Source organism: Kwoniella europaea, chromosome 2, assembly GCF_036810445.1.
Source record: "Kwoniella europaea PYCC6329 chromosome 2, complete sequence".
Taxonomy (NCBI): domain Eukaryota; kingdom Fungi; phylum Basidiomycota; class Tremellomycetes; order Tremellales; family Cryptococcaceae; genus Kwoniella; species Kwoniella europaea.
The window spans coordinates 2,962,925-2,985,185 of record NC_089488.1 but is presented as its reverse complement, the minus strand read 5'-3'; the positions used below and the strand labels follow the sequence as shown (position 1 = coordinate 2,985,185).

The 22,261-nt window shown below is 44.9% G+C and overlaps 8 protein-coding genes across 8 annotated transcripts; 5 read left to right on the top strand and 3 right to left on the bottom strand.

Moving 5' to 3' along the window:
- Positions 1-81: 81 nt before the first annotated feature.
- V865_007469 (signal peptidase I) lies at positions 82-842 on the top strand (the record flags this gene model as incomplete). Its single annotated transcript, XM_066231216.1, has 2 exons — positions 82-717; positions 789-842. The coding sequence occupies 2 exons, from the start codon at positions 82-84 to the stop codon at positions 840-842; spliced, it is 690 nt and encodes a 229-aa protein (XP_066087313.1).
- Positions 843-2,403: 1,561 nt separating this feature from the next.
- Positions 2,404-3,508, top strand: V865_007468 (uncharacterized protein; the record flags this gene model as incomplete). Its single annotated transcript, XM_066231215.1, has 2 exons — positions 2,404-2,668; positions 2,967-3,508. The coding sequence occupies 2 exons, from the start codon at positions 2,404-2,406 to the stop codon at positions 3,506-3,508; spliced, it is 807 nt and encodes a 268-aa protein (XP_066087312.1).
- Positions 3,509-4,390: 882 nt separating this feature from the next.
- V865_007467 (uncharacterized protein) lies at positions 4,391-6,465 on the bottom strand (the record flags this gene model as incomplete). Its single annotated transcript, XM_066231214.1, has 8 exons — positions 4,391-4,641; positions 4,774-5,263; positions 5,359-5,682; positions 5,762-5,889; positions 5,959-6,073; positions 6,168-6,255; positions 6,328-6,371; positions 6,442-6,465. The coding sequence occupies 8 exons, from the start codon at positions 6,463-6,465 to the stop codon at positions 4,391-4,393; spliced, it is 1,464 nt and encodes a 487-aa protein (XP_066087311.1).
- Positions 6,466-7,119: 654 nt separating this feature from the next.
- Positions 7,120-8,506, top strand: V865_007466 (uncharacterized protein; the record flags this gene model as incomplete). Its single annotated transcript, XM_066231213.1, has 4 exons — positions 7,120-7,538; positions 7,623-7,672; positions 7,780-7,911; positions 8,022-8,506. The coding sequence occupies 4 exons, from the start codon at positions 7,120-7,122 to the stop codon at positions 8,504-8,506; spliced, it is 1,086 nt and encodes a 361-aa protein (XP_066087310.1).
- Positions 8,507-9,282: 776 nt separating this feature from the next.
- On the bottom strand, positions 9,283-9,714 carry V865_007465 (uncharacterized protein; the record flags this gene model as incomplete). The annotated part of the gene is made up of 1 exon (XM_066231212.1): positions 9,283-9,714. One exon carries the CDS (start codon positions 9,712-9,714, stop codon positions 9,283-9,285), a length of 432 nt encoding a protein of 143 aa, XP_066087309.1.
- Positions 9,715-10,709: 995 nt separating this feature from the next.
- On the top strand, positions 10,710-11,971 carry V865_007464 (uncharacterized protein; the record flags this gene model as incomplete). Its single annotated transcript, XM_066231211.1, has 5 exons — positions 10,710-10,846; positions 10,945-11,146; positions 11,214-11,522; positions 11,649-11,774; positions 11,867-11,971. The coding sequence occupies 5 exons, from the start codon at positions 10,710-10,712 to the stop codon at positions 11,969-11,971; spliced, it is 879 nt and encodes a 292-aa protein (XP_066087308.1).
- A 1,482-nt stretch (positions 11,972-13,453) lies between these two features.
- V865_007463 (uncharacterized protein) lies at positions 13,454-17,946 on the top strand (the record flags this gene model as incomplete). Its single annotated transcript, XM_066231210.1, has 19 exons — positions 13,454-13,573; positions 13,643-13,825; positions 13,903-14,097; positions 14,162-14,696; positions 14,755-14,892; positions 14,971-15,380; positions 15,470-15,683; positions 15,744-15,781; positions 15,850-15,857; positions 16,023-16,100; positions 16,161-16,226; positions 16,285-16,329; positions 16,397-16,535; positions 16,615-16,786; positions 16,844-16,890; positions 16,959-17,074; positions 17,146-17,230; positions 17,297-17,315; positions 17,390-17,946. 19 exons carry the CDS (start codon positions 13,454-13,456, stop codon positions 17,944-17,946), a joined length of 3,165 nt encoding a protein of 1,054 aa, XP_066087307.1.
- Positions 17,947-18,385: 439 nt separating this feature from the next.
- Positions 18,386-21,131, bottom strand: V865_007462 (uncharacterized protein; the record flags this gene model as incomplete). The annotated part of the gene is made up of 2 exons (XM_066231209.1): positions 18,386-20,564; positions 20,635-21,131. 2 exons carry the CDS (start codon positions 21,129-21,131, stop codon positions 18,386-18,388), a joined length of 2,676 nt encoding a protein of 891 aa, XP_066087306.1.
- Positions 21,132-22,261: the final 1,130 nt, after the last annotated feature.

Here is a 22,261-nt window from a genome sequence, read left to right as displayed (position 1 = left end):
ATCAATCCGTTGCATTGACATCTACATGACAGCCATCTAAGAATACACATCATACATCCTCTGCGAGCTTCGCCCTTCGTGATGGCTAGTCCCTATTTGCGATTTCGCAATGTCTTCTCACGGTATCGTCCACCACCTCTACTACCCACCACCATCCGAACCATTCAGATCTTAGCGACCTTACATCTAGTCTCAACGACCTTAGTCGAACTGAGGATATGTACCGGATTCTCAATGTTACCTACACTATCGCAACACGGTGATTGCGTACTGGTGTCACCTCTACCTTACTGGTCACCATTCAGCGAGAAGCACACGCGTTCCAACAGACCTAAGAGGGGTGATGTCGTGGTAGCTACTTCACCTATGGATCCGAGTCAGACCGTATGTAAGAGGGTATTAGGTGTTGAAGGTGATTTGATAGAAATAGAACCTAGAAGGGGTAATCAGAGGAAATGGATCGATAATGCCGGTGTAGGGTTCATGGTTGATATACCTCAAGATATAATAGAATTGGAAGGACACGATAAAGATAGACATATCTCACATGAGGAGTTGGGATTGATGAGTAAACCGAAAAGAAATGGTGAAGGTCAGTGGGTCAAAGTTCCAAAAGGACATGTATGGCTTGTAGGCGATAACCTGAGCAATTCGACGGATTCGAGGAAATATGGACCTGTACCGATAGCGATGATCAAAGGGAAAGTACTAGCTAGAGTGAGTGAAATTCTGAATCTGACTGACATCTCGAATGTCGCTGAATTAGGTGGGTTGGTTTGGACGATCAGGTATACCCTAATCCAGCTTGGATAGAGAACAATCTCAGACATACAGATGATTAGATGGCAAACATACAATAGAAGTAAGTATCTTGCTTGTCTATGTCATTCCTGGACATGCTGACGCAAATTAAATCACACCAGGTGGGGTAAAACATACCTTGTACTGTAACATACATCATATATTATACCATGCATCAGAAATACATCCCCCTTCATCTACCCTCTTACATCTCAATCTGATCCTTGTGCATCGGCTCCTACTCACAGGTACAGGAACACATGCTAGAAGCGTTTGGCAGAGGTAAGGGACAAGGTGGAAAACACAAGCAAAACGGGGAGAAATGACAAGGAAACATGAAACATGAAACAAGGTCAAACATTTTAGTGCGTTCTAGTTGTTCCTCCTCCCATGTTCGCTCTTCATGGTAATGCTGATGTAGTCAATCATGCATAGCCGCTTACATCATGACGCTGTACGACGCTGCGGTAACATGCATAAACAAAGCAGCGTAAGGATCGATGAAACGAGCTAATCTGTCCCTATCTCCCCACTCCACAACCGACACGATGCTTTGTTGTTGTTTAGCATCATTGATGTTTGCTGATGATCAAGTCGCCAAGCAATAAGAACAACCGAACAATGCGATGACTAGACTAGACTGATTGATAGATTGTTTGATCGAAACGCAGTACCAATGTGGTCCAAGATCATAGGCGGTAAATGCGTTGTCACGATCAGTCTGCGCTACGGTACAAATACCCATGCAGCTAGTGGGTGATGTCAGATCTTTCTGTTCTTCTCACTCTTCTAACATACTGTTCGTTCAGATCAACTCACATACTTCCCAAAGGATCTTATCCATCTTCAGCTTGACAACAAAGGAACTACACCACCCTCGACTCGCTCCACTAGGTAGTTGACTACTCTACTTGTAGTTGTTACATACAACCTCAGATCACATTGGATCTTTCCTTCCCCCAACTTCGCATATTTCACATTTCACAAGGAATACCTTTTCCCCTCAAACTCAACTCCATTGTTTATCATTGACTTGGTTCGAATCCCATCACCGAAGTAATCACAACGAGCTTCACACGGAATACTCCTAAACGACGTACTACCGCACTCACCTATTTGCTTACTCCTTTATCATCCCCACCCCTTTGTTTGACTATTAGGCATAAATCATTCACATACTGAAGTATCACACATGAAAGAAGATTCTCCTCAACTCGCCTCCGAGTCACACGATATACGAACAACGGAAATCCACCCAAAAAATAACGTTTCAGTTCATCACATTCACCCCTTTGTGCCACTCACTCGAAAACACACAACTCCTGAAAACTTTTCGACCCCTTGTGTTATTGTGTGTGGTTTGTATCTGATCAGGAAGAAGAAATTTTGAGGTATCATTCAACAAACCTATTCCACACGATTGGACTTGCGGATGATTCTTTGTCTCTGTTGTATAAATTCAGATATACGAAATTAGTCAAGAAGGATTTTCCCACAATACGACTTACAGACTTCACTGGAACAATATAAAAGCAACCTATATATACTGGATATCCCCCCTACCTTATCTCACCCTAAATTAAATCAAGACAGCGCCAGAAAATGTCAAGTGGAATGTACGAGACCACCGTCGGCTCGTTGTCCTTGCGTAAATTGAATTATTCATATTCGAACGATTCATCGCCTTTTACCGATACGTTGATCTTCCAAGGGAAACAAGTCGGCTCGAAGAAAACATCGATGGAGGAGAATGAGAACAGTAGAAGATCGAATGACAGTCGACATGGTAATAGAGGTGGGAGAAGGGAGGACCTGGACAGTGAAGATGAGCTTATGAGTGTTGATGAGGAGATGGATCAGTTGTCAGGTGAGTCAACTTCGAAGTGGGATTGGATCTGCTATCGTCTCTCCCGTCAGCTTGAATTCTATCATCTTTCTCGTCAGCTTGAAAGGCGGTGCACCTCCTTAAAATGTTGGAGTATACACATCTGTGTATTACTACACCAGTCATTAGTCTCCTTCTGGCTTTACACTTTCTGACTTCATTTGTCGTTCTTCTTGTTTTCGCCACTCATGAATATAATCATACCCTCGTATCGAACTTCATCTGACTCCTTGCCTTTCATCACCTCGGACCCCAGTCATGCTAACTCGAATTCGGTCAGACTCTCGTTCATCCCACACTTCTTCTCGACCCGTCACTCCCTCTCAACAACATCCCATATCTATCCCCTCCTCATCACGTATGAATCAAAAAGCCCGATCAACCTCACCACCGGGACACCACTCCCCGGAGGGTATCTTCACTCTCGCCCATAAAGCCGAGAGAATATTGGGTCTGGTACCTGGTACGCTCGGTCACGCCAAAGCATGCTTGGAGAATGCTAAAGAGGAGATCAAGCGGTTGGCCGAATTGGATAAATCATCACCTGTCCAACCTTATTTACCATCCGATCAAACACAGCATGGACAAGGTGGATTGAGGAATCGAGCAAAGAAAGCTATGTCAATGTCGTTTACCACGAACCCACTACAAGGGTATGGTAGTAATGGGAAAGTACCGAATGTTGTGCTGGGTCTAGGGGTGAATATTAAAGAAGAAGAGGAGAGGAGGGAGAAGAGGAGAAAAGCTCCTGATGGGGTTATCTATTGGCAGAGGGAGATTGAAAGGTTGGAGAGGGGAGAGAAGGAGAGGGTAATGAGTTAGACAAGAGGATTGGAAGCTTGGATTCGAATGCCATTCATGTTTGATAGATTGGAAAGGGGGGCGGAAGAATCAGTTAATTGGCTGGCATTAGATTGACAAGGAATCAACCATACGATGCTACAATCGAGACAATAATATACGATACGTTCGTTACTCTCTTCTCTCGCATATGGGAACAAATGTTGATCATTTGGTTTCCTCTGTGGACGTAATCTATGACAATTGTAAAATTGGCTTTATCAAATTTCTAGATAAGATACATTGACGAGTGAATGAGATATGATACATTATATGCAAATAATACTTATATCTACAATGATAGTACTTGTTTCTCAAGTGAAGGTGGAGCAAATGACTATCATTGGGAAATTCGATGGACTAACTCCAATGTGTTTTCGGATTAATGTCTCTTCACCTGAAGAAAGGCATAGATCATCCTATTTCGCATTTGATGCTAAAAATTCACATAACCTATGCATTACTCTCGATTGGAGCTAGAGTAGAAAAGAAGGATGTAGGAATGGTAAAATACCAGCCCAGTCACCACACTCGTCAAGGCTACGCGTTTCTTGTATCACATCATCATATCTCCTTGTACTGTCGGTGTTCCGTAATCTGATTGTATAGTGATATGAGAGTATAGCATAGGAGAGAAGTTTGCGCCAGAGAATCACCCATCTACAGGGTTTTCCTTCGGCTGCTATCCACTACGTGCTTAGTCTACGAGAACATCATAGATGGGTGCATTCATCCGCGGTAAAATCACCTATACCTTTTTTCTTCTACTCTTGATACGTGCGTAAAGATTTATGTGCATATCAGACTCTAACATACAATCCCAAATCGTTTACTATCTACCTCGCTTACAATACCTTTCTATTTCTATACCATACTCAAAGCATCTTGTAAACCAGCAACTTCCATAACACCCCCTACCAAATGTAAACTTCCAGCAACCAGTACCTGTCTCTCGCCTGCTTCTCGTACAATCTTGACAGCATGCTGGATGGAAGGTACAGCATGGACATTATCAGGATTGTAATCAGGGTTGAGCTTTAGCCATGCATCTCTAAGTGCATTCTGGGTGGCAAGTTGAGAGAGGTCATTGGGATCTATGGCCGTTGCGTGGAGGTCTGCGATTGTAATCAGACATCAGTCATACAGCGATGATCGTTAAACGATCATTTCGAGAGTCTGAGAAGAGGCACGAAGGATAAGAAGGGTAGGAATGAGTAGAAGGTAGATGAGATGGAACGTTAACTTACCACTCTTAAAATGTCCATCCGTATACGTAACATTCGTACAGAAAACAACTTTCACAAATCCTCTTCCTAATTCTCCTCTACTGACTCCCTTGACTTTTGATCCAGTTTCTAGTAGCTCATTCAACAACGTCTCACCCGCTCTTCCACCAGAACAATTGAAAATCAACACATCAGGTTTCTTATCATCTGCGAAAGCCCATTCAGCACATGATCTTAACGATTCTATAGTATGTGCTCCGTCCAATAACCAGGTGGTCTCACCCTGTTTCACCAGTTGACATCGACCCGGCCACCGCGTCTGCCCTAATGGTTCGATGAATGATTCAGGTATTGACGAAGAGGAGGAAGAGGAAGATGGTTGGAAAGGGTATTTCTGTATGGAGAGGAATTTGGAACATAGCGCTACGGCGAGTGAGGCGTTGATAAGTTGATGAGAACCTGGTAAGCCCAATGGTGTGGGGGGTATCGTGGGGATCACTTCGAATGGAGCCTTTACAAATCACAAATAAATCAGCGATGAATGCCAATTCCAAGCTACTCTCAACAACAAAACGTCGTGAAACACCAGGATATAGGACTACTCACCCCATTCTTCTCAGCAACCTCTTTCAAAACTTCCCCTCCCTTGTCCTGCACGACACTTAATGCAGGAACGTCCTTCTTATATATCCCAGCTTTGTTCCTCGCTATTTCCTCTATCGTATTTCCCAATACGGCAGTATGATCCAAACCCAGACTTGTTATACCAGTGACGATGGGTTTGGGTACGATATTGGTGGAATCGTATAGACCGCCTATACCTACTTCTAGGACCGTTGCTGTGATGGATTCGGATAAGAAGACATGGAACGCTAAGAGGGTTAGAAGTCGGAAATATATTGGGAATTGGGGTGTTTGAGGTGTCAATGTCTAAAGAAGGGGATATCAATTTGATCAATATACAAAGTCAAATGACAGATGAATGAAGATACAAGGGATAATCACTGACTTTGGGATCGGCTTCCAATTTCTCCCAAACTTCAAAGAAATACTTGGCGAATATTTCTTCGGATATTGGTTCACCATTGATCCTTATCCTTTCCCGTACCGCACAGAGATGAGGTGAGGTGTATAATCCTATTGACATGATGTCAGAATGCATCAGCCGAACGTAGCATAAGACAATTCAAGATGTTTCGGACTCACCAATCTTACCATTCGGTATATGTGTTCTTAGAATGCGCTCCGTGAAGGCAGATGTTGAACCCTTCCCTTTCGTTCCTGTTATGTGCACGACATTGAGCTTGTTGAGATCGTCAGGCTACCTCATGGCAGCAGCACAATCAGTCAGCTATGTACGGTCAATACTGTCATAATATAGAATGTGATCTGATAAGATAAGAATCGTCATTTACCTTATATCCTATCTTCCTCAGGTAGTCGTGCATCTCAGCTACAGCATGTTCATTCAATCTTCCTCCTGATTTACGTATCGCTTCGATGCTGCAATCAAAAGGTATTACTACCATTGAGCCCTCTTCCTGCACAAAAACTTGACGAGAACATGTCACTCACGTTGCTGCATTAGATTGACAAGTATTCAACAACGAGATGGCCTCCTATAGGTGCAAATGCCATTACATTAGCTGCACTCGTCCGGAGATACATAACACCCTCGCCATAATTCACAGAGTAGGTCTTGTTTCTCGCCATATTGTATAGTATCGAGCTTAGTCTCATGAACGCTCAAAGGTATCTCTTTCAGCTGTAGGTCTGATATTGGTCGATTTCGACTTTGATTCGAGCTTTGACCTCCTCTGATTGTTATCTTTGTAACTTGCATCAACATTTCATGACTAACTGGAACTCAGGTTCAAAGCACGTGACATCTTGAGCCATAGCACCGAGCTAAATGGTCAACTGAAATAAATAGAGAATGCGATTCCATATCTACCTGCTGATATTCCAAATCTTGTTTGAACGATTTTGGAATTCTTACTCTCCTTTCTGGTATCTTGCCTTGTGACATTCCAATATGCTTAATCTACCTACAGCCCTACAGGTGTTACCCTTTCCAGCCGCATTGCATCGCATCGCATGTTGTGAGATGCTCGGTAATCCGAAGGATTTGCGTCACTCCAAATACTGTTAAAAGCATTTAGGATTTCGGGATGATCTACCATGTCATTCGTTATCAACTGACAAACAATTAACGAATGTAAGACTAAAAAGCTTTTGACACGATGATACTCTTCTTTGTGTGTATAAGATGAGAAGGAAGCATGTTTGTTAAGTTGACTTACTTCTCACTTCTTATTACTCGATGATCGTTGAATTTACTGCATCTCATCGTTGATTGCTCTATCAATGTCCAACTCACTTTCACCTACTTCTCACACTCAAACGATCTCACCTACTTCTACAGCCCATAACTCCACTACCGATCTTATCACACGTGCTTATACTCGTACATCAATGAACGATCCAGCACGAGAACCAAGGCCGACCTCTGAAAAACCGACAAGCAGCCAGCAACGCCCGGCTGAAGGAGAAGTATGTGGGAATGAGCAAGAGGTATATTGGGAAGGTCAAAAACAAGAAAGGAATGGTCAAAACACATGTACATCGAATGATCCCTCTCAGAACGTTAACTCGGCCACATCGACCACCGCCAAGGTTGTGTTCCCACCTTGGAAAAGAAATGATAGATGGTCAGGTTGGATGAGCGATACAGTTACTGCTCAATCGTTGGTACTTTGCCTGATCTTGCAAGCTTTTTCTACTGGGTGAGTCCTAGACATTCATCTCTTACTTCCATCTAATGATCTCAGAACAAGAGCCTCTGCTGATGCCCTATACCGGTCGTATAGCATATTGGACGCAACTACTTATCTTGATTTTTCGACATTCGCATCCAATCGTAAGTCAGCCTCTTCCCCATATCATCCCCATCGAACATCTACGTTAAACCAAGATATATATTTGAGGTACATCGCTTACCACACAAGTCAATCTCTACATTTGCAGAAACCGGTAACACCATCCTCCTTACAGTGGCAATAGTGAGAGTATCGGGTCATTTACTTTTGTTGACCGGTGTATCCCTCGCAAGTTTCTTGAGTGCTGCTTTGATATTTGGACATATTGGACATCTTGTCGGTACGTCATACGATCATTTCCGCTCTCTTCCCAACCACATCCCATGTGCATACACCTAATCCTTCCTATACCTTACCAAAGCCCGACGCTAATCCTGTTCCACGTTTTAGGCGTCCGAAGACGAATCTGGCTACTTCTCAATGTCTTCTGTCAAATCATCTTTCTGATCCTTTCAGCCATCTTCCTATCACCCTCTGGTCCAGCTCAAACTCGACTCGGAGCAAAACACGAATGGGTGATCATTTCCTTGTTTGCAATCATGTCAGGCGCACAAGTATCAGCTGCTCGTCAGGCTTCTATACAAGAAATTCCCACTGCACCTATGACTTCCTCCTATGTCGATTTGGTCTCGGACAAATACCTGTTCGTAGGGTTCAATCATAAACACTCAAGCGGGAGGAATAGGCGACTGGCATATATCTCAGCGATGATCATAGGAAGTTTCATCGGAGGGATTATGCACAAGTATGCAGGATCATGGGTTGTAGTGGTCGTTGCTATGGGATTCAAGTTGGCAGTGATGGGGTTGATGGCTGTGGCTCCTGCCGAGATCAAGGAGAAGAAGGAGAAAGCGAATGGTATCAATGCTTGTTAGCGTTAGGGCGTTAGACAAATTGTGTATATTATAGAGGATTTTGTCTTGTATATATTGCTGTTTAGCGTGTTATATTGACAATCGCTTGCGATTTTCATCTCAACCATCATATGCGCTCTTAATGAGACAATTGTGTATAGTACTTCCCACCTCTCCCATCATGCCCTTGTATATATTTTTAGAAGCCGCCCGTCATGGCTATCATGACAGTATGAATTCTACGATCAATAACACCCTGCGAAAGGTGCTTAGGTGAATCGCTCACGCTGCTTTTGAGGTTGACTGATGGCACAAAGACATCATACCTCATCATAGGTTCGGAGGGCTGTTCAGTGTAGGCGAAAAAAGTAGAAACGAAGGTACGTTGAGCTCGTGACATGAATCGTCTCATAACCCATTACCATACTGGACCCCGGATCCAATATTCTCCGAATGACCTCCACTATAACAAGTCCACCCAAAGATATCTCGTCAGCTCAATACTTTACATTTGGTGCATGAAACTCCATGGGAACTAATACGATGATAAGGGTGGTATACGACAGAAGGAAGTGGGAGTGGAAGTGGAAGTGGATATAGGGATGTTATGGAAAGCTTTTTGAGCAGTTCTGTTGATTGACGAGTATCATAGTTGACGAAAGCGATAAATGCAGATGGGAAGCGGGAGAGTGCTGGTAATGGGATGAGTGGAGGACTAGAGGGAAATGTAGTCCGGTCATAAGCACTATATCTACTTGTTCGAAATGAGTGGTACATACAACAAGCCCGTTCAGCTCTCAGATTCTTGCTCGATTCTCGTTCATCTCCACCTCCTTAGTCGGAATTTGGTCTTCTTCATTCCCCTCAGGTTCGGGTTCTGCAGCTTGTCTGGGATCTTTATCACCTCTGATACCGCCTATCACTCTTTTCTTATCCTTTCCATGAACTTGCTCGAAGTCTTCGATAGTCGTACCAGGATAGAAGTATCCCCTACCATATTCATGACTTTCTTTACGATCTTTGCAGAGCGTGGTCCAATCCATATCATCCCAGCAGATGGTAACTACGGCATCTTCCTCGGTGGCTGAAACACTGATGAATTGGACACCATAGTCTGCAAGGTAATAGAGGACTCGAGACAAGGCGAATCCGGTGTATTTCTGATCATGTGATAATTCGAGTTGATGAGTATCAACTTCCTCGGAGATGTTGACGACGCAAACCACCATAGTGACTGGGATCAGATAGGAATTACAGATTATTTATTTAAGTCACGACTTAACGGATCATAACGCATAATGAATCCTGGTTCAGCACAAAGCCCTCACTACTGATCTTTCCCATTCCGCCCTTTTGAGAACCTTGGTCAAACCGACATGGGTGGATTTCTCTTCATGGATGATGTCGGATCGGACGGTATCGATCTCGTGGGAGATGTTGGTAAGGCAAATTACCATTTTGGATCGGTATACCGTGGTAGATGGTAGGAGCGTTGTAGGTGGTTTGATGGAGGTCGTGTTCGGTAGAGGGTATTGTGGAGTCAAGAAGGGACTCGAATGTTCTTCTGAAAGCTTGTTTGCTATGTGCAATGCTCATATTTTATTGGGGCTGACTCATTGATCATATATCGAAATCTGCTTTGCTTGGTTACCAGGAACTGCAAGCATCCTTTGTTGATTCACTTTTGAGCTGATACGTGATGCAAACGTTCCGACTACTCATTTCAGATGATCGTTGTTCTCCTCAGTAGTGGTCCAGGGCCATGAGGATGGCCATAGTGATATCCCATGTGCCGCTGCTCCAGTTCCTGGAGGGACCGCAATAAGCCCTGGTGTCCTATCGACATATGAGCCCAAATCGCGGAGTAGACGTTTGAAGAAGTTGATCTTGGCGGTATAGTGAATGAGGATGAATGGTGTAGAGCTCCTTAGATTCATAAGACGAACATACGTCAACCACGATACTGAACTTGATAGTCTTATACACTTGAATGACTGGATTTCGTTGCATCTTTTAGCAAACAAAAGTAAGCCGACTGCCGATAGGTTTATGCAGCCTCTCTGATACTCGGCTAGTGAGCTAAGTGCCACATTTATTGCACGTGGTTACTCATCATCATTCCTCCACGTCCACCTACCAAAGCAAGAAGCAATAATCGATCACTTCAAGATAAACTGTACATCCATCAGAATCAACCAAAAAGAGTATAGACTATCTCATCAACATGCTCATCTCGCTACGTCGTCTGGCTCTGCTCGGTCTCGTAGCAGCTTCTTCGGTGGCTGGAAAGGGTGCGATAGGGATCAAACAGGGGAAAGTAGCTGTTACTTCTTCTGATGGACTGGGGGATGCTACGTATACGTGAGTCATCCACCTCAAGCTCCACTTCTCCAATCATGCATCTTTTGGTACCAAGAAGGAGCTCTGAGGAAAGCTGATATGGCCATCGACAATCATAGACTGAAGGAGCCCACACCTCTTCCCTCGCCCATCACTCTGACCGAAGGATCAACGTTCAAGCTTTCATTCTCCGTCGTTGACACCACCTCAGGCGAAAGTGTATATCCTCAACAAGCTCATCTGCTGTTCGAAGATCCGAAAGGGAATGATGTGACTCTGCCAGTCAGCGTGAAGAGTAATGGCAAAGCGCAGATTACCGTTGTACGTTAAAGCAACCACTTTCTCTATGTACTGCGGAGTAAACTAATCCAAGTATTTACCAATATAGAACACTGCCAAACCCCATCCAGCACTTCTCACGACCCACGGTTCATTCCATCTCACCCTCCTTCTCAGCTCCCTAGACTCCCTCGAACCCCTTGCATTACCCCTCGGACAACTCTCCTTACCACCTTCTATCCTCAAACCCATCCCTAGAAAACGACATGACCTCCCTCCGAGACAGGGCGAACCTGCGTTCCAACCTCAACAGGAGATATTCCATACATTCAAAGAGGATCCCAAGACTGTTGGATGGACCTTATCAATCATTGGAACGGTAGTCACTTTGGCTCCTTGGACGGTTCTGTTGGGTTTGGTAAGTCATCCCTTACTGCTGCGCAAATTCAATGGATTTTTTTTTTTGGATGTTACTGCGTGTCACATAAAATTGGCTTTCAACAAAAACGATGAGAATGACTACTGATAGGTCATCTGTTCACAGCTCGGCAAGATATCCCCTTCACTCAATTTCCAAACTCCCACTGTATCATCGTATATCTTCTTATTGGTGTTGGGTGCATTAGAAGCCTTGATATTTGTTTATTGGCTCAGACTCAAACTATATCATGTAAGTGCAAGATTCCGTCTCAAATAACACAGACTTTAGGGGTCGTTCAGCACTGAGGTAGACGCATGCTTATGATATCTTCCGTGGAATAGCTCTTACCTGCTTTCTTGGGATTATCAGTCATTGCTACATACACTGGTATAGTCGCGCTTAGGGAATTGAGAGCTAGAAGGCTGAAAGCTGGTGGTGCGCCATAGGCAGGAAGTTCACAGTCACAGCGGTGGATCAGATGGCACGGATGATCGTGGGAGTAGACAAAGGCTCATAGACTAAATGAAGATAAGAAATGCATAAACAATTACGTGCTACAAAGATAATGATATGGGTTAATCAGAGAGTGAACGACAGGGGCGATTAAGCCCAACTTACCAAAGCAAGATGACAAGAAATTTCAACGAATTCTCAAATTCATGATTGATACCTGTTTCATGTCATCACAGATCTGGAAGAGTGGGGATACACTCTTTATCTGTTAGATAAGGTAATGACTAGGACAAACGTTTCATTCACTAGCTTTATCTAACGACTATACCTTCCTTTGTCCGCAAACACGAGCACGAAAAAGGCCTTATGAAACGTGATGTGCGATAAGCACCTGAAGTGAGTATCGTCTCCATCGCCGACAGACCAGGCAGGCCATTAGTTCTCTTGGCAAATTTATGTGAAGCCAATGTCAGTCATTGAACGTTCACCAAGCCCAAAGGAGGGGCATATCGACAATAAAAGTTCATGCTTCACCTGTCAGCGTTATCAAGAACTCGAATTCGAGGCCGAAACAGGGAGGAGATAAGGGTATGCAGTGATGGTGATCGCGATTCCAATGCGAAGGGTGAAACGATGAAACGCGCATTGATGTTTTCATTTGGCCGAGTCGTGTCTGTGATTGTGATTGCCAATCGCACTAGTGTAGCTGGTAGTATCAGTACTCATCAAGCAGATTCCATCGAGGGATTTGCTATCAGTAGGAATTGCGGGTGTTAGTATGACGATGTTACTATGTAAGCATAGCATAACTCCACCATCGTTCAGTTTGCCGAGAGGAGAAGATGGAGATGCAAGGGGCTGTTCTAATTTGGGCTACTCACTTGGACGTTCACGTGGCAAATATTGCGTAATTCAATTAAAATAGATCAACACAACTCTCCCCCTCTTCCCTCCCTCCTTTCTCGGTTGTAGATCGTATGTTGTAGATCTCTCCAAACCCTCCTTTGTACATCAAAGCTTATGCCCACCTTTTCGAACGTTTCCTTTGTATAAAACACCATAGCCGCATCAATTACCCTTATCTATCCATCAACCCTTTACTATACCCTCTTGTGTAAAAATTCGACATCGACATCAACATCAACACCTGGACCGGGACTCGTAGATCACACGTGTAGAAAGAGAGAGGACTATCATCTTCCTGTTCATCATCAAAAAATTTCTAGGATTGTTTTCGGAACTGTACTAGTGGATCACCTCTGCTCCATCCCTCAAGCATTTAAGTAGAACGAAAACACTGTATGGACGATATGGTTGTACCTCCAATATAAAAGCTGTCTTCACCTGGGCTTATGATCAACAAATAATCAAATCATACCGACATATCTACATCTATATAATACAACAGACTAGTGATTCATCTGAAGGCAGCGATTGGAGCTGAGACCGTTCTATGAAGACCGATGATATCGAAAATGCCATCATTACCTTCCTTACCATCCCATCTCGCCGTTCCTACCACGGCGCAGAAATGGAGAACTAGATTTTTCAAATCATTGAACTTTTATCGTATACATCTATTGGCTTTTACCATAGTAAGTAACGTCCATCTCACATGTTCTCTTTCTGACAACGAACTGATCGACGTGTTTTGTACAACATAGATCCCGTTGATCTTATCGGGGATCATGTATGGAGCGAATACCGAGTATCATATCGATTATGTGGATTGTCTCTTCTGCTGCATGTCAGCTATGACTGTGACTGGTCTAGCTACGATAAATCTCAGTACGCTGAGTGTGTTTCAGCAATTTCTGTTATTCTTTCAAATGATTATAGGTAGTTTGGTAAGTCCTCTGGTGCCCACCTTTTTGCCATTCAATCAATCCAATCTTCACGGTTGACTGACCCGGTGGGTAAATAGACCTTCGTATCTATCCTCATGATTGTCGTCAGACAATACTTCTTTCGACAAACCTTCAAACACGTATTAAAAGACCGTCAAGCTCGATCTAAAGGGTTCAGATTCAGCAAAACTTTCTCCAGAGTCGGTACGATCGGTGCACCTGTCTCAGCTATCAGGAAGAAGTTTAGTGGGCTTACAACGAAAGATAAACGTGTGAGTTCTACTTCTCTTCCAGGAGTCTCCGGTCTGACCGACAGTATCGTGTTTTTCCTCTCAGCCCGAAGAAGATGTTAAGGAAGGCACCGACGAAGGTCGGACTTCGACTCCTTCCTTCGTGATGAAACCCATCACAGCCGCCCCACCCTCTCCCAAAGGGTCTCACCACAAATCATCAGCTAAGAAGCACGATACCAAGAAGAAGGGACATAAGAAGATCAACCCAGATATGATCAAGAGAGTATCAGGTGGTGGTGTTGGACTGGTCAATCCGATGGGATGGTACGATGGTGAAAGAACTCAAATCAAGACTCCTGCACCTACACCTGAACATATAGATGATGTACCTCTACCTCTGGAGAATGGTGGAGTATTGGGATTGAGTCTAGATGACGGACGAGGAGTACAGAGTGGTCAACAGCTTAATAACGCACTGGAGAAAGCGGTCGAAGATGGGAAAGCTTTGATGATAGATGATGATCGACCCGTCACTCAGAGTCCTGGTCAACTTACCCCAGAGGAGAATGTTGAGGGTAGAGGCTTGCCACCTTCACCTCGGCAAAGAGTCCCATATGCCGGTCTTCAACTTGCAGACGGTGAGTGCAATCCCTTACCACAGTCAGAATCAAGCTCATGACATTCACATCTGTGCAGATGCCTTCCCCCGATCCAAGACCATCGCGTTCGATGATGAGCAAGCGGATTACCAGGATCCAAGAGGAGCTGCTACTACACAACGTGAAGGCGGAGGTCTCCCTAGATCTGCGACTTTCCGAAGTGCAGCTGGTGGAGGTGCGTTCATTCACCCTTGTATCCTACCTTCCTTTTCGTCGCATTCTTCCACAATGCTGATCCCTGAATTGGGTACAGATCGACTCCCTCGCGAACCAACTTTACAGTCCGGCAACTTCCCCCGTACATACACCTTACGACCTACCGTATCGCACAGGCCCGACCCGCGAATGAGCGGATTCGGAGGTTTCCCAACTCCATTTGAAATTGGTAAAAAATTATTTAGAAGGGCTTTCCCAGAAGCGACCAACAATCTAACCAGATCATTGACGATGGCCAAAACGATGACCGTGCCTCGGACGAACACCACAGCAGGCAGGGGAAGTATAGCTGCTGCTAGTGGGAACGAGAAGGAAGTCCCGTATATCTCCTTCGCAGCTGTCGTAGGGAGGAATTCGATGTTCCATAGTCTGACGACGGAACAGATGGATGAATTAGGTGGGGTCGAGTACAGAGCGTTGAGGGTGCTGTTGTATATCGTTGTTGGGGTGAGTCGTGATGACATTTCTTGGTCATACCAGAACTCGAGACAATTTACCCTTACACAACGTCAGCTAATGCATCAATATTACCTCAGTATTTTATCTTCTTCCAGTTAGCCGCCTTTGTGATAATAGCTCCCTACATCTCAGCGCAGGGGAGGTACGATCACGTCTTTGAAGCCCAACCTAGGATGGTCCAGATACCTTGGTTCGCCCTCTTTCAGTCTGTATCCGCCTTCTCAAATACGGGTATGAGTCTCTGCGACTTGAGTATGGTACCGTTTCAAGGAGCTTACCTGATGATAGTCGGTAAGTCACCTATATCATTACCAGTCCGAGGAAAACTCATTCAGCTGATTTGTTATTCAGTCGTGATTATTCTTATCTTTGCTGGGAATACGGCTTTTGTAAGTTGTACCTTCCTCGATGCTTCTTGGATAACCAGACTGATCTGGATCTTTTTCCATTGATATAGCCTATCTTGTAAGTTGAACATGCCAATGCCACAGTCTTCCGTTCTACACCTAGCTCACGTACCTCGTAATCCCATGTTACTCATCAACAGTCTTCGAGGAACAGTGTAGGTCGCATGCACAATGAGTAATGACTTCTAGCAACGAGAGCTGACCTTTCATTACTCGCCTGTAGCTATCTGGTGTACAAACTCGTTCCACAATCATCTCGTGCTTCTGAATCTTTGAGATTCCTGTTAGATCATCCTCGAAGGTGTGTAGACTCTTCAAAGGTTTTTGCTATAACAGAATGCTAAATGTCTTTCGTTGATAGATGTTTCGTGTACCTCTTCCCTTCCACTCAGACATGGGTTCTAATGCTGGTCTTGATCACTCTCACGTAAGTCATCATGTCTCCTTTTACTGATGTTGTTTTTTGTACTGACTGTATGCTACAGCTTGATCGATTGGGTCAGTTTCCTAGTTTTGGATATTGGTACACCGTAAGCCCCCTTCTCCATCTCCCGGAAAGCGTCTCTTTCCTGAACGCGATCTACTATTCCCTATCAGTGCCATCGAGAGTATTCCTGTTGGAACAAGGATCGCAGCTGGTCTACTACAGTCTGCAGCCGTTCGAGCAGCAGGGTTCGGTATTGTCGCTCTTGGTGCTTTAGCTCCTGCTGTCAAGGTTCTGTATGTAATTATGATGGTATGTGTTTGTCGAATCTCATTGGCAGTTATTGTCCCATGACCTTTTGTTTTGCTGATTTTCTCGCTGTAACAACTAGTATATCTCCGTTTACCCCATTGCATTATCGGTCCGAGCTACAAATGTATACGAAGAGAAGAGTTTAGGATTATTCGGCGAAGAAGATGACGATGAGTATGGAACGGAAGGTGAAGGTGCTCAGGCCGTAGCGAAATATATCGGTTGGCACGCAAGGAGACAATTGGCTTTTGGTAAGTTGGCAAGATGCAAAGCCAGTCGGTTGTGAGCTGATTTGCTCGTCGTTGCAGATATCTGGTGGCTTGCTTTTGCTCTTTGGCTTATATGTATAATTGAGGTATGTGCAAAGTCTCACTCCCCAGTGTGCCCTGTTGTCATACTCAAATCATTCTCATATACTCGCAGCGAGGACACATCAACAATGAAGAAGACAATTTCAATATTTTCAATGTCATTTTCGAATTGGTCAGTGCGTATGGTACAGTAGGCTTGAGTTTGGGTGTGACATATGACAATTTCTCGTCAGTGCAAATCTGTAATCCATTCTTTTCAAAGAACACCAGAGCTGATCATGGTTGTCTTTGCATGTTAGGTTTTCTGGAGGTTTCCGAAAATTATCCAAGTTGATCATGGTCTTCGTCATGCTGCGAGGTAGACATAGAGGATTGCCTGTTGCTGTGAGTCACTATACGATTTTGATACATTGAGTTGTCAGCTGCTTATTGTCATCTGCACATCTTCAGATTGACCGTGCAGTGATGTGTAAGTCCTGATCTCATTATCTAGCATGCGAGAATGCAAATAACATACTACTGACTCGAACTTCTGCCCCATAGTACCCAAGGACTTCACTGCAGCCGAAGAAACAGCTTTCGAGGAAGAACGATCTCGCCGAGCATCCCGACGTGGAAGTATGTTCGAAGGCGATGTACTCAACACCCGGAGAGGATCATTCACTACGCTCTCTGGAATGGCAGGACCAGGAGCAGGAGGAAGGGAATTATCACCTATACATGGACCGAACACTGCATTACCAGGTCAACATCATCATCATCTACCTGGCCAGCCCAGCTCTCATCATATACATCATGGTAGTCCGAATCCTAATAGCAGTCATCATCGATCGACATCTCTTGGCGGATCTTTACCTGTACCAGGATCACCTTCGAGCAACTTCAGCGCTGCTACTAGTGGAGGAGTCGATCGGGGTTCACTTCAATTCTCTTTACCTCGTGTGGAAAGCTTGGAAAGACCTAGTGCCATGGGTATGAGGAACTTCAGGCCTGGCGCAGCTGCCTCGGGATCTCTTACGCCCGTGAAGGAAAGCTCAATGTCGAGGAACCCTACGATCGTCCCACAACAAGATCCTTTGAATGATAGTGCTATAGTATAAACAAAAAGAGGGAGTTGGTTCATTCGCATATTGTTACACACACACACACCATCATTACATATTTGCATTAGATCATCTTATACACAAATACAATTTCATACTTATAACTTGAGACTTTCGCATGTCTTGTCCTGTAGAATTTCGGCAGGTATCACCTTGTTGTGCTAGTTTAACCATTCAGGGCTGTCTATATGATGGATGTATATTATACAACGAGTTTCGTGCGATGATTGCATTTGGCGAACAATGAAAGCATGAGAACCAACAAATGGCGTCGTCATAAATCACAAGAACGATAATTGATTGACATCTAAATTAATGCATTGATACTCGAAATCCGAAATCCGATATTTATTATTGCTTATATGTCTATATCTGTATGTATGTTATACAGATGATATCGTGTATGGCTCGTCAGACTACACTTTGAATCATTCCACTATGCCGCTGCATTTTCCTCGCCCGCTCTTTCCTCTGCATCAGCAGCTGCCTGAGCACCAAGCTGCACCAACGCCGTGTCACTTCTGGGTCTGAGTAATCCACTATTGTTATTCGTCAGATCCGTCGCACTTCTGGTCCTTTGCATATCCTCCGAAGCGTCGTACGTGGGTAACGCGACATCCAAGGGAACGACTCCACCACCTAGGAAACCTCTCGAAGCTATAGCGTAAGAAGGTACTCTAGATAGTGGATCTACATCTTCTTCTTCCTCTTCATCCTCTTCATCACCGTCTGCACCACCAATTGAAAATCGAGGTGGACCGTTCGTTACGACGTTCGCATGCGGTGCGAAAGACACGTGTGATCGTTCATGGCCATGACCGTTGGTCGAAGAGTGGGAACTGCTCAGTCCACCTGAATAAGATGCGTTACGCGGTATACCATTACTGTCGTTATTCGCATTTGAACCTTTGAGGATCGGTCGACCACCATTGAAATGAGACAAGGGTCGAATGTTTTTCTGTAGATGGAACAACCCATGTAAACCACCTGTATTCCTTCTTTCACTACCTGGTCTAACATTTGATTCTTCAGCGTAACTACCAGAGTTTGAACCCGGTTGACTATGTCCTGCACCTCTCTCGGGCGATGACGCCCTCGAGTTCGCTCTCGATCCTGTCCTACTGCTTCTTCCTGATCGGGTGAAAGAGTTCCTCCTACTTAACGGTCTAGACGGTCCTCGTGAATCTGGTGGAGTAGCATTAGGCGAAGTCTCATTTGAATGAGTTCGTAATGCTCCTAGGGACATGAGCAGCTCGCTATCCGCCCATTGACTCAGCTGTCTTCTTGGCGGAACGTCCGTGGCAGGTGTCGGCTCGCCACTTCGAGAAGAAGTAGAGGTCGCCCCGTAACTTTGATGTCTGGTAGGCGAAGCGGGTCGAGAGGGTGGTCTACTCCTACTGGGAGGCGTATCATCGTGAGGTGAAGGTAAGGGTGTAGCTCCCAATGATCGAGGCATAAAGCCAGATGTCGTACCGGAATCCGCAATCGCGATCCGATCATAGACGTGATTACTATAACTTGGTAGATCCACCTGAGGTTCTTCGGTAGCTTGTCCAAATAACAATCCCCTCGTACTGGCTCCGGCAGCTCTCGCTTCGTCATATAGACTATGATCCAATATCAAGATAGGCAACGCACATCGCAATTCTGAAACATGTCCGTCGGGATTGGATATTGAGCATGACCATTTGATCTTGTGAGTCACGAAAACGGGATGGATAGCATGGGAAGGTGTAACCCAGTTGGGGATAGGTATGGAAAAGTGAGTATTGATCTCATCATCTCCAATTTCAACATCCGTCTCTTCCGTTGAGATCGATTCGTGAGTTGACGAGTTGGATGGTCCAGCTTGAGCATTCCCATTACTACTACCGTCCCCATTCGAACCCTCAGCTGGACCGGGGAAGTAGGAATCGTCGGGTCGTTCACCCCATGTAGGTGCTAATCTTGCCCGGGAGCCTACCACCGGTGTCTGAGCAGGACTAGACTGTCTTGAGGTTGTGAGACTTCGATTAGCGGGGGTGGGATCATACCAGTGTGAGGGAGGTCTGATGGGTTCACGAGCAACCTCTACAGCTCTACCTTGACGCATCTCATGCTTGACGCAACTTAACACTCTCGTTTCGGGACGAGAGGAATGTCTCGTATGTACTAAAGTGTATTCTTTCAACACCGATACCACCTGCGTGACTCTGGTTCCCTTAGCTAAAGGCATGAACTTGACATTGACAGGTATCTCATCTCCGGCCGCATAAGCCTTGTATGGTAATGTAAGCGAGTACATGACCTTTCCAGGCCAGGTGTTTTCGATCTCCAACGTTTGAGTGAACTCGAGTGCGTCCGAGGTGTACATCCTAGCGAGGGTGAACTCCTTTTGAGTAGAAATGTTACTGGCAAAACCCGTTCTGACACCTGTAGCGCGAAGTTTGTACACGATGATAGCGTCGCTGGAGTATGTACGAAGTGTTGAGGGGAGATTGCCGTTCAGCATGAAAGAAAATGGGAAGGAGTGATGCCCTGCTTTGAGCGTGTGAGCGTGACCTTTGCCGCCTTGCAAGAAAGACCAGTCGTGGGTGGTGAAGACATGGGTGAAGTGGTGACTCTTCGAGGATGTTCTGTGGACGACTATATCAGTGTTTCTATACAATAGCGAATGATATCAGCAGGAGAAAGATGGCTACTCACCCTGAACTATCTGAAAACTGGACCTTTGCTTTCCCTGTCATGTGCATTGTCAACTCCTTCAGATTGATCGCTTGAGGTAGATCTAATTCCACTCTTCCAGATAGATAAGCAGGATTCATATCCCCTCCTGCACCTCGCATGACTAAATGATCTGAATCTAGTATGATCTCAATATGTGGAGCGTGCGAAGTACCACCGGGAGTTATCAGTCCCGGTGTTGAGGAACTTGGCGTGATCAGCCCTCCCCATGCTGAACCGGACGCTGAACTGGGAGTATCTAAGCCTGAATGACTACCATACGAGCCAGAGAGATAGTCTGATAAGGGATCGCCAGAATCCACAGTTCCTTCACGTCTTCGCCCGGGTAAGGTGATGTGAGATGGTCGCGACGCTGGACCATTCCTGGTAGGTGAAGAAGCTCTGGAGGATGGTCGAGAAGAAGCGGCTGAGCCTGGTGTAGATGAGGTGAACCCTGGTGGGTGCCAACGGGATGGCATGTCGACTAGAGTAAGATGAATGAATTGGATTTGACAGTCGGAGCGGGTATCTTGCCAGATAAGGCGTATTCAAGTAGAAAAGCTTGATCGGCAATGGGTCTTGATCGGATGGAGCCGTATGTCCGGCCCGGAGCAGTCCAAAGGAGGGCAAGTGACTAGCGTATCGTATACAGTTGTCTGAGAGTCGCCGTGAGCATAGAAACGACGATGGTGATGATGATAATGGAAGGGTGTCGTTTGAGAATTGATAAAGACAAACAAGGAACCCAGGAGTACTTTATGGTTGGAGCAAAAACTTTGATAAGGACTTACAGTGGGTTTGGCAATTACAATGACGTGAGAAGCGAGGCTCTAATTTCCCTAAACCAGTAAGAATCCTGTTTTTCCGGTGTGCGGATCGCGGTGAGAGAATGCTGGGAGACACACACACACACACTTCCCGATCACCTATTGGGCCTGTTGCTCGCTGCTATCGATGATAATGATATGATATACTGAAAGCATGGAAGAGAGAAGGAAGATGTATAAAGTGATAGACAAAGACTAAGACTCTGTGGCCATATCGTAGCTAAAGTAAGCAGTCTATTCTGAGCAATGCTGAATGCGATTCCTATGCATATACACTGTACTGCATTAACTGCGTCCTCTTCCGGCCGAGCATTAAGTCCATGTCGATTGCAAGATGGGTACGTTTAGAGGAAGGTCCAGAACCTACGCCTACGCCTTTTTCACAAGTAAACTTATTTGCGGATGTTAACCTTCTGGTTTTATCCGAAAGGAGTAAGGAAAGCCAACAAGTGCCGCTTTTTCCTATGCGGCAATAGCTTTTCTCCGTTTTCCGTCCCGCTAAGTGGTGCAACCCATCAATTTGATTCGAGTAGACCAACTTGCTCGATTGCGCAATAGCATACACCTAATAGACGAACCATCGAACCGATCTTGAGAGATCTCGATGTGTGATTGGATGATCAAGACTAACGCTCAAAATGTTAAAGGGCCCTGAAGCGATATCATTTCATCGTAATTCCTTCGACTTTTGTCGCGACTGACATTCCATTTGCAAACTGAGTTCAAAATATGAAAGAGGAATCACATTTTGGAGATATCTATTATTGCATTATTATGTGCAT